Source organism: Camelina sativa, chromosome 5 (genome assembly GCF_000633955.1).
Source record: "Camelina sativa cultivar DH55 chromosome 5, Cs, whole genome shotgun sequence".
NCBI classification, from domain to species: Eukaryota; Viridiplantae; Streptophyta; class Magnoliopsida; order Brassicales; family Brassicaceae; genus Camelina; species Camelina sativa.
This window is the reverse complement of record NC_025689.1, coordinates 30,156,849-30,171,966: the sequence shown is the minus strand read 5'-3', so window position 1 is coordinate 30,171,966 and position 15,118 is coordinate 30,156,849. Positions and strand designations below refer to the sequence as shown.

At 34.2% G+C, this 15,118-nt stretch overlaps 2 protein-coding genes across 2 annotated transcripts; one reads left to right on the top strand and one right to left on the bottom strand.

Moving 5' to 3' along the window:
- Nucleotides 827-4,396, bottom strand: LOC104787901 (protein NRT1/ PTR FAMILY 3.1). Its single transcript, XM_010513558.2, has 6 exons — nt 4,173-4,396; nt 3,860-4,077; nt 3,464-3,699; nt 2,685-3,008; nt 1,371-1,947; nt 827-1,257 (listed from the first exon to the last, which is right to left on the bottom strand). Exons 1-6 carry the CDS (start codon nt 4,276-4,278, stop codon nt 922-924), a joined length of 1,797 nt encoding a protein of 598 aa, XP_010511860.1. The 5' UTR covers nt 4,279-4,396; the 3' UTR covers nt 827-921.
- On the top strand, nt 13,255-14,919 carry LOC104787900. Its single transcript, XM_010513557.2, has 4 exons — nt 13,255-13,487; nt 13,912-14,068; nt 14,338-14,494; nt 14,584-14,919. The coding sequence occupies exons 1-3, from the start codon at nt 13,301-13,303 to the stop codon at nt 14,393-14,395; spliced, it is 402 nt and encodes a 133-aa protein (XP_010511859.1). The 5' UTR covers nt 13,255-13,300; the 3' UTR covers nt 14,396-14,494; nt 14,584-14,919.

Genomic DNA, 15,118 nt, shown 5'->3' with positions numbered 1-15,118 from the left:
ATATCCTTCATCAAATTCCAAACATGGTCAAATTTAAAACTTTTTTATAGTTTTACATCTTGTAGCAAGAGCTTTTTAGCTTTTTCCATCTATGAAACATAAGGTTTTGTTAATTACATTAAAAATATATATATAAAAACTAAGTAGAAAGCAAATGTACTTACAATTTCAAATTCGGATGCACCACTTGGATGCATATTCTCCACTTGGGTGATGCAGCTCTTTAGATTACTAACAGCAGAAGTAATGCTAGTCATCCTACTCTGTAAAGATCTGATGCTTCTAGCTACCCAACCCTCCATTTTCTTCTTGTGGTACCTTTTGTGTATTCTTTCCCATAATTTTCCATCAGACTGGTTATTGCTTACAATTGGATCTTGTGATATTTCTATATATACATGGCATAACAACTCTATCTTCATTTTGATTGAATAATGAGCCTCTATGTTTTTCCATGTTTCTTATTTAGAAAGAGAGTTAGTTGAATTGTGATATTATCATTCATTAGAAGTCTATCATTTATTTGCTTGTCGCCGTCGACGAAAGACAATCTTTTTTCGACAACGGTGACAAACAAATGAAAGACGGATGAAGGCGGATTCTAGGAAGAAGAAGATGAAAAAAAAAGAGTCTTGAGCGAACCAACCAGTCCACACGAATGAAAGAAGAGTAGCCTTAAAGACCTTCGATCGTTTCCTACATCCCTACGAGGTACTATCTTCTCGCGGTAGTGATGATATGTGTGTGAAAGCTGAAGCTTCAAATTTTGGATTACATTTGTTATTTTAATCATGGATCTGATTGCAACGTACTGAACACAATCTACTAGACAAAGTTATTCTTTCTATTAATATTTTATTGAATTGATAAATACATTACAAACTATACTAATTTTAACATTACACAATCCAAACCCAAGTCTCATGCATCAACTAAACTCTTAGTAGACAATTGTAATTCCTCCTTAACCGGACTACTACTCTCTTCTTTGCTATGATGCACCTGAACCGGTTTATACGTGTAAATCTTGGCGCACCATAGATAATACACGAAATTAACTACTTGTAACAGAGTTATTAACCAGTAAAAATACTCAAGCCTCCCTCGGTTCAAATTGTTATCGGGTAACCAATTGCTCCCGTCCGGTTTAGCACTGAATTTATGAACCAGTGTCACTAGCAAAGTACTCGTATAGTTTCCTATCGATATCGCCATCCAAAAAAGTGCCGTCGCCGTGCTCCTCATACTCTCCGGCGCCTGATATCAAATGAGTGATTAAATCGTTAGTTATTCAGTTATAAAAGTTAGTTAGTTAGTTAGTTAGTTATACTCCTAACTAACTCTCTGCTTGTATAGTGTGGTTACATTACCTGGTCGTAGAAGAACTCTAAATGTCCAATGGACATGAAAGCCTCGGCGACTCCATGTAGACCATACTGAGGAACCAACCAAAGAAACGAGATTGGAACAATCGTGTGAGGCTTATCGAGAAGGCCATGTTCGACCGCGACTTGTTTCCTCTTGATCTCGATGAATCCAGCAACAAGCGTAGCGATGATCGAGATTACGAATCCAATTCCCATACGGGTGAGGTAAGTGATGCCTCTCTCGCGTCCCGTGAATTTACGGATTACCTTGACGAAAACGCGGTCGTAAAAGATGATTGTGCTGAGCATTGCGACAGTGGTGAAGACGGACATTGAACCGGCTGGGATTTGGAAAGATTTTGTGAGGTGACGGTTCATGGTTTTGGCTTGTTGTAAAGAGAAGGTTCCTTGTTGAGCATAGGCTGTGATTAGGAGAATCCCTGAGGCTCCTATTGGACCCATTCGGATCACTGATTTGAGCTCTTCGATTCTGTGGACTGTGCTTAGCCTCCAATAGTTGGGGATTTGACCTGGTTTCATATTGTCTTGCTCTGTCACTATTGCCGCCTTGTCCAAGAAACTACAATATAAGAGTAGAGAGTTAGTTATAGAACTTGAATAGACAAAAAAAATGCAATTATCTAAACATGTAAGAACTTGAATAAGCAAAAAAATAATCATAAATCTTAGGGAAAAATAATATAATTTTAATTAAAAAAAACAATTTCAAATTTTCATTTTAATATCTACAACCATTCAAAGTCGTATATTTTGAAAATTAAGCAAGACAAGTAAGTGACACATGAAAAGGATTTAGGCCAGTCATTTACTATTTGACTATCTAAGTCTTACTATTTTCGAAATGGGTCCAATAAATCCAATTATTGCTCATGCATATGCCAAAAGAAAATGACAACTTTTAATACATGTTGTCTTCTTGTTTTTGGAATTTCCCTTTCTCTACAATGAATCACCGATTACAATTATATGATGTATGCATTTTTGTGGTTTTACCTCTAATTTGTCTGGTTTCACCTAGTGGACGAGTTGTTGTACGATTACTCAATTGTTTACTTTACGTTCCTATATTTGATTTTTAGTCTTCAGGTCGTATTGACAGAAATATCAGTTCTTATAGATTCAGATTCTAATACGTCTCCTCGTGACTACTATATAGTCAAACAATTACACTATCTTACTTATAATAAAATAATTCGATAATCATATTCATTCCGAGGTTGATATTAAAATTTTGATATAGAGGGATAATGAATTAGAACATAGATCACAAGAAGAGCCATGAGTAGAATATATTACCTCATATGTTTGGTATGGGTGAGTTTACCATCTAAGGAGATAGGAGCATCAATCTCATCGTTGGAATAGAGAAGAGAAGGATCAGAAACCATCCTCAGTTTTCTTTTGCGAAACGCCGAGACTCCCACTTGGATCAAGCGGGTAAACGGACTACCCGCGGGATCCAAGTGACGGTAAAGTTTGAAACCACCGGCAAAAGCAATAACGGATAAGAACATAGCTACTGTCGGGATGCCCAAACCTAGACCCCACCCAACGTTATCTTGGATCCACACAAGAACCGTCACCGCTAGTAAAACTGCCGCACCCATAATAAAGTAGTACCTAGATTTCCAACACATCAACATAATTCATTATTTCGGGTTCGAATAAGTAAAATTATACATTTTAATTTTGAAACCTAGCGAGGAACTTGTTCTTTTTTTCGGGTAAGAAGAAGATCAATAACACATTGAGTTACCATCAAAACACTTGCAAATAAATATTTGATCATAAACGTCTAGAAAACTTTTTAATAGAAAAATGATCAAGTAGCTAATAGCTGCATTTTTTTTCTTAAATAGTTATGTACTTATGTTACAAAGTCATGTTAGCTATATAGTCTCTTAGGTTTAAGACAAAAATACAGTAGTATATGTTTCAAACATGTTAGGTAATCCTAGTACTATTTCAATAATTAAAAACCTTAATTTACAGCCAATTTGAACAGTTATTAAAATCTTCAGGAATCTATTAAAGGTTTTAATTATTGACACGGAGAAAGATATATAAAAAATTACCAGTTGAAGTACTTCCAGGTTTTGGTGGTTTGATTAGGATCCGACTCGTCGAACTGATCAGCACCAAAAGCAACAACACATGGTCGGATCCCACCCGACCCGAGAGCTCCAAGAAGAAGAGCTACGTACAATATACTCAATTGTGCTGTGTCTGCTACTACACAAACCTCTTCTCCGTGACATGGTGGTGGCCTTAGCGTCGGTACTATTGCCGATACCGTAAGCAACGTCATCCCCTGTATTTTACAATATATTTTTCTCGTTAGAATAATTAAGAATGATCTAGAAAACGGAAACTACTAGATCAAGTCTGGTCATAAAGACACTAAAACTTAGTTTATTACAATGGTTCAGTACTGACTCCTTTATACAATTTAGTTGTATAAAAGAACTTACTATTTGGTAGATGATGGAAGCAAAAGTGATGGTCCAGAACCGGCCGGCGAAAGAGTCGGCGACAAAGGCACCGATGAGAGGAGTAAGACTGGAAGTTCCGGCGAAGTTTGTGAGAGTGTTGGCTGCTTTGGTTAATGGAAGATGAAGCTGTGTTGTTAAATAGCTTATCATGTTTGCGTGAAACCCAACCACCGCCAATTTCTCACATATCTCGTTCGCTGATTATATCATTAGACTATTATCAGCTTCATAATTTTTTCATGAAAGATCAAATAAATAAATAGTCATATTGAATAGTTTTTTATTGACATACCGAAGATGAAGGGCATGGTGATCATTCCACCCTTTGGTCGAGTTCGTCTTCCATGAAGTGCTTTTTCTTCTTCACTGATCTTGTTCTTGTTCTGCTCCTCCTCCATGTTCTTGAGTGTTGTTTACTTGTAATAGTTAATTATGTTTAATATATTTTGGTTGTTGTGAGTAAACTTGTGTAAGTGTTGAAAATGGTATTAACCAAGAGGGCAATATTTATAGGCTTTTTTGGGTTTATAAAATTAATTGGGTGCTTTTATAGTGGCTCTCGTCCGTACGAGATCTATAAAGGAACGCGACAGTGACGTCTACTGATTTACGAGCCACGAGTTAAACCAGATTTGGTTTACGTGGACCGGATTGAGTTTCTGGATTCCGGTTCATTATTTAGAAATATCTTGGGAATTTGATATCTTCAAGATGTGACAATGCTTCAACCGACACTCATTCTAGTTTACCAAATCTACTATTTCGGTAACTTTTAACTTTTTGTCAATCGAACGAACACTAGGAGAGAACGAAGATGAACATGAACAAATTAAACATTAGGTAACTGGACAATACCAAAAACAAAAAAAAACGATTCTACTAAGTGATGTTGATTTATGCGGCAATGAGCCTAGAAACATACTATTGTGATAACACTACATTTAATGTAGTCTAAAAAACTAAATTTAATTACACAATCGTGTAGTTTAACATACTAGTATTTGTTTTTTTCACTATCATTATATTTGTTTATCTGATAACATACATATCAAATTACAAAAATGTATGTATTTCACTATTAAAAGCAAACACTATCTTAAACAATATAATAATTTAAAATAAATTATTACCAATTTTTGGAGAAAACAACAATCCATTTTGTAGCACAAGATGTATTCTAGTATAATTTAATTTTATGCACATACTATAGATAGAAAATATGATTTTGTTTAATAGTATGAACTATTCACCTAAGTTTGTGTAGAGATGAATCATGATAATAATAGAAAAAGAATGAAGTGGGTCACTATTTTCTAATAAATTTTGAAGATATCTGTTTTTTCATCTTCGTCACGATTTTCCAGTTTTATAGTGTTTATCAAGCATACTGGCTTTCAAGACGCAATTGTGCGGCTAAGACACTTCCAATTTCTTGTACAAAAGGTCTAAAGACCAGTTTGCCCTAGCCGACATCCTCTCTGGCACAACCACCGAGGAAGCTTTCCCAGGTGGCGTCGAGACCAATCAGCGTCGCTGGGTTCTGGTTTTGTATTCTCCATCTTCTCTTCTTTTCACAAAACTATCTTAAGATCTCTTTTCTTTTCATTGGAGTCTTCTTGAGATCTCAGATCTCAACTCCGGCAATGCATCAGCTTCAACTACTTCCCCTCTTCCCTCTGCCTCCGACTACCTCTCTCGGCAAACTCGCTTCTCTGACTCTGCAGCCACCTCCACAAACCCTTGACCGCCCCAGTAACCTTGACTTCTATCCCTCGATCTAGCTCATCCCGCAATCAACTTCAACATCTCTCCGCTCCTCGGATCTACATCCACTCTCCAAGTGTTTTACTTGGCTGCAGATGGACTGGAGCTCTGTTTTGATGCCGGAGCCATGGAAGATCTTGACAAAGATTTCAAGTTCTCTGTTTCCCCCTTGTTACCTCTTTGACCCAGGTTTGCTCTCCATTCATATCTCAATTTCCTGGTAGATAGTTTACTTTCGTTAAACTATAGCATATCCCTAAACTGGAACCTATTCCGACCCGATTTCGATAATGTTATATAAAGTTCAAGTATGGTAGAATCGGTGGCTTCTGCTTGGTCAAGTCGAGTTATCCTCGGTAGCAGAACACTGGTTCTTTCTAGTTTGCTTGAGAACCACTTGTGTCGAGACCAGTGTGTATCTGGGTTTAGTCTGAACTCCACTCTTTCCCACCCTACACAATCTTTGGTTAGTTTAATGGTCTCTTTAGTCCGAAGAATGCTTTTGACCCTTAAACCACCATTGTTGCTAGAATGGCATAGGAGTCTTTTGAAAACCATGTTGATCGGATACCCTAGGGATGATCCCACTTATGGAGACAGCTCGGTGAAGCTTGGCATTATGATCCCACCTCTACGGAGTGGGAGTTACCGATGCTTCATCAACCACCTACCTATACCTCGCCTAATGTCAAAACTCTTTAAACCGCAAACCAATTACTTTCTGAAGTCCCTTCATATAATCTTGAAGACTAGTGGCATTATGACCCTCACTCAAAGAAGGAGTAGTTACCACAACCTCTTTAAGTCCTGCTCTATCAACCTTAGACCAACAACTACCTCTGTAGTAACCGGTTATCAGAGCCACAACATCTCTGCTCGACCATTTGGCAATGCAGCTTTGCCATTTTCATCTTCGTCCAGTCTTCGAAGATTCAAGATAGTGGCTTCCTACTCCATGAGAAAGTCTCATGGAGTATGCTTCGGTTTGCCTTGACCTCACAGATTCCATGTTACTACTTAGCATGTGATTCATAGCTCTCAAGCTCTTCACATCGAATGCCCCTATCTATCTTTGTACCTTTATTACTCTATGCTTTGGGATAATTTACTCTATGATGTACTTTAAATAATCTTTGTTTTGTATGTTACTTTCTATTTAATGAAATTATAACATCTGTTTGATCAGGAAAAAAAAAAAAAAAAAGACGCAATTGTGCGGATCAATATCGCTAACACAAAATTCAATGTTTTGTGGTGCATAAGTATCATCCACAACTTATTTGTTTGAATGAGCGTCTGTTTATGTATTATCTGCAGATGTACAACACATCAAATCATAACCGCTAGTTCATTTTTGTGTGATTATTTTTAAATTTTTTGTAGTATAAATAAATCAAAAATCTTTCAAAATTAAATGATGTGACGATTCATTTTGAATTGTATGCTGTCAATTTGTAGTATATATATTGTGAATATATTGCACTATTAGAAAAATATATATATACAGTATATACTTAAAATTTGAAAGGGGGAAGTCAACTTAAAAAAAGACGCGTGAGATTTTTGTGGGCTATTGGGATGTCGATTGAGATCTCTATGTCTCGAGTCGACTAGCAATTGCAGTTCACTATCTTTGTAGGCATACTTTGATACAACAATCCTATAACCGAAAACAGAATCTTGAACCAAAACCGATTCAAAATTAGCTCACTTGTCGGTTATAGTCCCAACAAGTATAAACCAAAACCGGTTTAAACTTCTTGATCAAATTTACTTCTCATCACTTATTAACGTAAGTAAGAAATAAAAGTTTGGAGATATATCAATTTTAAAACGAGTGCTAGCTCGTGTAGTATTTTCGCATGCGTCAGAAATGGATTGCAAGTGACTAGAGAGAGTTTGGGAAATGAGATCATCCGAATGCACATCACATGGATGTGGGGACTAGCTCTACCTCCCTTTTTGCACACCAATCCCACTCTCTAGTGCCAACCCAGTGAGTTCCATTTTCATACGATTCTTCTCTTCTTCTTTTACTACCCATAAATGATAAATATCTCCCCGTAAATGATTATAAATTATGAATAGTAGTATCAAGTAACATAAAGTGTAACCAAGCTGTAATGTCCTCACGATAATTGGGTTCATTCCTTTTCTTTTTTTAAATCATTCTGACATCAGGATTTGTCATTTATGTTAAGTTAATCATAAAGTGGTCGAATTTAAAAGAAAAAGATTTGTTTTTCAGAAGGTGATGTCTCTTTCATCTAGAAACGATTTTATATGATGAAATATTTTTTTTTTTTCTTTTAATGGATCGATAGCTTATGTCCCTAGCTCATATTCGTATATGTGCACTTCTTCACGTTTTAGATTAATGCATGTTGATTAGAAGACTAACTAATATATACACGGACACAATGGCCTAAATATAATCCATTTATAATGTTCATGTTTAGACAGAAGACAGAACTTTTAAGTGTTTTCTTAAACGTATCAATGTTTTCTATACTTCGCATTATACTCTTGAGTTTACCAAATTCAACTGTTGCAACTTGCAATCATATATACTGGTAAAAGCACGTTCTATGTATCACAGTAATTTCGTCTAGACTATACTACAGTTAAAGTTCGACTGGTTTAAAGTTTAAACTTTAAAGATACCTGGTCTGAAAACAAATTAACTATTATGGTTTAAAATGTTATCGTGTATGTGTAAAGTGGAGATATGGTCAGAGACTCAGATTTCATATATATATTTAACAATATCACAGACTGCCTGATAAATTATTATGCAGATATATCCTAATCATGGACATATTCTTTAATACATAATATGCATACATTAAACTACTATAAATATCCATATGTATCTTGTGGGTTTCATCTTTTTCCCATGATTGGTTGGTACTCAGTACTCTAAAATATACTTATGTTCGTAGACATGATGGCCTTTAAAAGTTTATTTCTATGTTTTATCATTATTTACATGCATGTTTTCATAATCATACTGTTTCATATATAAAAGCTATTAAGCGTGAATTTTTCTTTATTGAACTTTTATGAAGTATACATTCAAAAAATATGTTTTCTGATAATGCTTTAACATCTCTGATCTGTCAATCTATAAATCTATTGTCGTCGTCTATCTTATCTCGTATATATACTCCTTAATTTGTAGAGGCTTTCCATGTTATATACGATCAACCAAAAACAAAAAAAAAAAAATTGAAAGAAGAGAAGAAGAAAAATAAGAATTGGCCAGGATCACATGAGATTGGCTCTTTCTAAATCTGATCAACATATAATTTAATATAGCTATCTCACTTTGCCTCCACACACGTATGATCAGCTTTTGTTCCCATCTCAAATACGGCAAGCCTATCTTCTCCCATTCTTTGTTTGTTTGTTTTTGTTGTTTTGTTCTTAAAACTGAATCGAATTTGAGTTTCATTTGAGAATCTCATAAATAGAGACGAACCTCTTACTCTATGTTTACTAGTTATCTCTCTCTAGCAAACGAGATACCTCACCAGAGAACAAATATTTAACCATTCGAAAGACATAAAATTCTATCTGAATAGCAATATATTTTAAATAACAAACCAAAAACATATATATCAGGAAAAGACAAGTTTGCAACTATTCAGGTGAACTTCACGCAAGTTGATACACTAGTCATTTTAAAATTCATATCTCCACTAACTTAAGATGCTAATATTCATGGATTTCACCAATTCATGAAATGACATTTGTACACAATATACTTTTTTTTTCTTGTGATCTGATGAATGATTAATGCTTTTGCAAACCAGTGATTTATTTCCTTCCGACATTTACACCAATGCGATCAATTCTTTATTGAAATAATCACACAAAAGTAAATTAAAGATCGTTTCATGTTGACTGTATCACTTTTGATTATTCAATGATGCAATCATTTTAGTTTCGAGTGATCGATGTTATTGCTTATTATAGCATTATCCCATGTTGTGTAGGAGGAAAAAATTGTAATATTAGTAATTTGCAAAGCGATTAAATTTTGGACATATAAACATTTTCTACATGCATCATACTCCCAACATTTATAAGTAACGTAATAACTTACGACGTAACGTGAAATTTTATGGAACTTTTTCTATAAATATTTTAATCTATCTGAGTTTTGTTTTTCACGTTAAGTCTTTTTTATTAATCAATTCGAAGCTGACACACAATGAGACAATGACAGAAAGCACATACTGTAAATACTTTTATGTGTCTACAATGCCAAAATCAAACATAACTGAAAACGCTGTATCAAACAAATTAGCTTTCTCGTTATGCTGTATAAAATCTTACCTACAAGAATTGTTTCGACCATAATTGCAACTCAAACGGAAAATTCGATAAAGATTGGTTATCGTGGACTGGTAACTGATATGAATTGATACCTAAATGATTTGGAAGTAGAAAAAAATAAATAAAGAGGAACAGAAAAAAGTGGAGAAAGTGCGATACCAAAACACAACGTGTCCCATCATTGTGATTATTGCGATTTTTGGGTGTTTGAAGATTGGTTAATGTCATTTTTCTAAAGATTGGTCCATGCCACTCTCAAAGTTGAAGTTTATAAAGAGAATTTGTATTTCTTCTTGGACGGTCCATTTCAAAATCGACAGAGCTATATATATATATAGTGCACGCCTAAAAACAACGACACTTCCGTTGTTGTGTACATATTAAAGTGTTTCGTCGTATTGGAGAGTAAACGAATCTTATTGTTTACCATTTTCTTCTGTACATGATATGATATGAAGATGATGTGATGTGTCTACTTCCACCCCCATGTTATCCGAAAAGATGTGAGACCTTTCTAAGCCTCATAAAACTATAGGATAAAATCGCACCACATACAAACTTTTTTGGCCACGTTACGTTACAATTTTGATAGCAAATCCAAGCTATGAAAGAGGTTATATAATATAGATTGAATCTTTGTACAAAAATGAGTAAAGAATAATAAAGGTTTAAACTGCGTAATTATCGTAATATGTAATTTAACAAGGGCATGCATCATGCATGCATATTGTTTAAATTTAGAAATATTCACTTACGGTCTATTCTTATGAGAACAAAATGTAAGGATCCATTTTTCTTTACAACCTCAAAAATTCTCTCTCTATAAACGTAAACATTTTTGGAAATTTGTAACCTTTGAAGTCATGGAATAGTAGTTATACGTCGATTTCATTAGCATGCGAGTGAAGGATGAATGCATATACAGTATATATGTTTTAAGGTCATCTACATTAAGCTAACTCGTATTGATTTACAATAGTTAGAAGTAAGAACCATAAGCGGATCCTCTTCGTGAAAACTGGCGCTACAATTTGGGCTCTCTTGATCTTTTCTTGTAGCTGCTCCTATGATTTGGGCTCTCTTGATCTCTTCTTCTTGTAGCTGCTCTTATGATTTGGGCCACTATATTCAGCTATTCTTATCTTTGCCCCAAATATAAACAAGTAAACAACCATCATAATGAGATGTGTATATAAACTTGAGTTGAGCCCTCTAATTTTTTGGTTGTGGCCTATATATATCCCAAAATTAATCTGATTGTGGATATGTGATTACTGATTTATGAACACCAGATTTCGAAGGAAACCATACAAAAAAAAAAAAGGAGATCAACAAGGGTGGCAAAAGATATAAGAAATTTTGAGAAATGGTTTTTTATAATTTTTTTCTTTTCAAAATTTGTTCTTTTCAAAAATGTTTTTTTTTATCTATCTTCTTTACAAAAATATATATATTTGATGACACCTATTTGGAGACTCGAAGTGCAATATGAATATGTATTAATGACCTCAAATAAAATGAAATTTATTAACCAATGAACTTAACCAAAAGTTAATTCAATACCCAAAACAATCATTTTAATAGAATTAGTTAAAATAAACTAAAAAAAAATTAGAATATGAGATACAAAATACCTACCTATTTTATTATCAATTTCTGTATTGAATAAGCATTACATGTAGTCATTAATAAAAAATTAACTACATGTAAAAAAAAATTAAACTGAAAAAAATATTAAACAAAATTGATCAAACAAAATTAAACAAATTTTTAAAAAAAAAAAAATGAAAAAAATTATAAAAAATTAATAAAATTAAATTTAACTATTGAAAAAAAATTAACTGATCAAACAGAAACTAAAAAAATAAAATTAAAAAATTAAAAAGAAATTTAAAATTAAAAATTAGAAAATTAAAATTAAAAATTAACTGATCAAACAAAATTAAAAAAAAAAAAATAACTTTTGAAAATTTGCTAATTTTAGAAATGAGACACTAGACCAGAAGATATGTTAAAAATTGTATGTTAATAAAGGCAACAAAAAATGAAAGCTGAAAAAAATATAAATATTAAATAAAATATAAATATTTTAGGGTAATATTAGTAGATAGCACAAATATGAAGAAAAATAAAGAAAATACCACAACAACATTTTTTTATAGGTAAATACCATAGGACCCACGTTTTTTTGGAGTAAAAAGACACAATCACCCTTTTTGTTTTATGGTTAGGCCATCTTTATTGGTGTAACACTTAGGGTGTTCTTGGGCTTAAAAAAAATTAGAAAAAATGATAAAGTGGGCTTAGATCAGTAAAACTGATCTTATTCTAGAACTGTTTTATGTGTTGTTCTTGTGTGACGTATTCCATTTGTATTGGAAACAAATTTTTGCGATGGAGAGAAAACTCTCGTATCAATTTCTTCGAAATTGTCGACGGTTCGTTTTTGTTCTCTCCCAAACGCCGAGACGGCGATTTCAACTTCTTGTCTTCTATATTGTGTCGATCTCATCTTCTCAATTCAAAACCTTGAGACCACTCTCCAGCTCTCTCCGTTCTTCTTCCGTCTCTTTCAGTACCGGTTAGTAGCTTTCTCCTCCCCTGTTTCTCAATTAAAATGGCGAAATTGAATTTAGATTATGTGAGAGATGCATTTTGGATTCAAGTGAATCTGAATTTGGGTAATCGTACTTATTCAATGGAATCAAACTAGGAATTTGATGAATGATTCTGGGTTGCTGTAAAAAAAATCAGTTGCTATAAATCTACCTTGAGGCTTCAAGTATTGTTCTTTTCTTCAGTATAGATGCGTATGTACAAGAATCTTAGTTTCGTGTTGCTAAAGTGAGTTCCTTTTGTTGATTTCGATCTCAATTAGTTCTGATATTGAATGAATTGTTGTGTCAAGGTTGAGTCTTGAGCATTGTTTGTGTCAAGTTTTGGTTATTGATGTGTACATGCTTTTGTTGATGTGACTAGTGGTGACCATGCTTCTGTTGTTGCAGCTGCAATGGCCGAGAGTGCATTAAGGAAGCGGGACTTGAATGGGAATGCTTCTTCTCTTCCTCGTCGTCCCAAGGTACCAAGAGGAAATTTGCCTCATTCCAAGAATATTCCTGAAACTATGGGTAATGTGCTTGTACCTNGGTTAGGCCATCTTTATTGGTGTAACACTTAGGGTGTTCTTGGGCTTAAAAAAAATTAGAAAAAATGATAAAGTGGGCTTAGATCAGTAAAACTGATCTTATTCTAGAACTGTTTTATGTGTTGTTCTTGTGTGACGTATTCCATTTGTATTGGAAACAAATTTTTGCGATGGAGAGAAAACTCTCGTATCAATTTCTTCGAAATTGTCGACGGTTCGTTTTTGTTCTCTCCCAAACGCCGAGACGGCGATTTCAACTTCTTGTCTTCTATATTGTGTCGATCTCATCTTCTCAATTCAAAACCTTGAGACCACTCTCCAGCTCTCTCCGTTCTTCTTCCGTCTCTTTCAGTACCGGTTAGTAGCTTTCTCCTCCCCTGTTTCTCAATTAAAATGGCGAAATTGAATTTAGATTATGTGAGAGATGCATTTTGGATTCAAGTGAATCTGAATTTGGGTAATCGTACTTATTCAATGGAATCAAACTAGGAATTTGATGAATGATTCTGGGTTGCTGTAAAAAAAATCAGTTGCTATAAATCTACCTTGAGGCTTCAAGTATTGTTCTTTTCTTCAGTATAGATGCGTATGTACAAGAATCTTAGTTTCGTGTTGCTAAAGTGAGTTCCTTTTGTTGATTTCGATCTCAATTAGTTCTGATATTGAATGAATTGTTGTGTCAAGGTTGAGTCTTGAGCATTGTTTGTGTCAAGTTTTGGTTATTGATGTGTACATGCTTTTGTTGATGTGACTAGTGGTGACCATGCTTCTGTTGTTGCAGCTGCAATGGCCGAGAGTGCATTAAGGAAGCGGGACTTGAATGGGAATGCTTCTTCTCTTCCTCGTCGTCCCAAGGTACCAAGAGGAAATTTGCCTCATTCCAAGAATATTCCTGAAACTATGGGTAATGTGCTTGTACCTCCTCAGCTCAAGGGAAGGTTAGTCCATCACCTTGATAATATTTTGGCTCTCGTTTCATTTACAATTTTCACTTTATTGAATACTATGGTGAAAAGGCTATGGAGTGTTATTGTTAACAATCATTGAAAGAGTTGAATGGGGACTTTGTGCGTGATTTGTGTTTTAGGAGGTTATGAATTGTTGACATTCTAGGCATCTTCATGAGAACTAGCTCCTGAAATAGATGCAGTATCTTGTTTAGAAACACTCTATGATCTGAATAACTTGTGATTTTATTTATCTGCAGGAGCAATTTTTGTTTGCTTTTCATAATTGGGTCATTTGTGAAGAAGGGAAGCCAATAAAGAGAGCTTATGATGGGTTGCTGCTTGATGCTGGAGGAATTCTTCTGCAATTGTCGAAACCTGTTCATGAAACCTACGCTTCCTTGGGCCAAAAATATGGTCACTTTCTTACACTCCTTTGATCTGTACCAAAGACCAACTTTTACATATTCTCCTTTAAGTTGATTTCTGTTTTGTTTCAAGTTCAGGTCTCAAGACAACTCCAGCTGAGATCAAGCAAGGTTTCAAGAGAGTTTTTTCTGCTCCTTGGCCTGAGAAGTTGCGTTACCAGGTCCTTGAATGAATGAGTGAATCTCTCTTTGTAACACAGATTATATATTTGGTCATAACTTCAAGTTGAAGCACACTGGTCCAGGGATTTGGTCTGTGGCTAATTCTGGTGATGATCTGTTTATGATGATCTGTTTATGATGAGAACTTCAATTTATGATGATCTGTTTCATGTTTTGGTATTAGTTCTCTTATTATTATATACCAAATTTTAAAGATTTTCTAATTGTAATATGATTGCAAATATTAATAAATCATATGATCTTACACATGTTCTCCCTATAATTAACTTTTGAGCAAAAGATCTTAAGTACTGATCTTAGATTATTTTCCTAATTTATATAATCTAAGAACACTAAAAAATGTTATGCCTATAAAGATGCCCTTAGATAGAAAGAGTGAAAGATTTGGTGTGATTTTTAAAAATAGCATGTAATATTTATATTTTACATG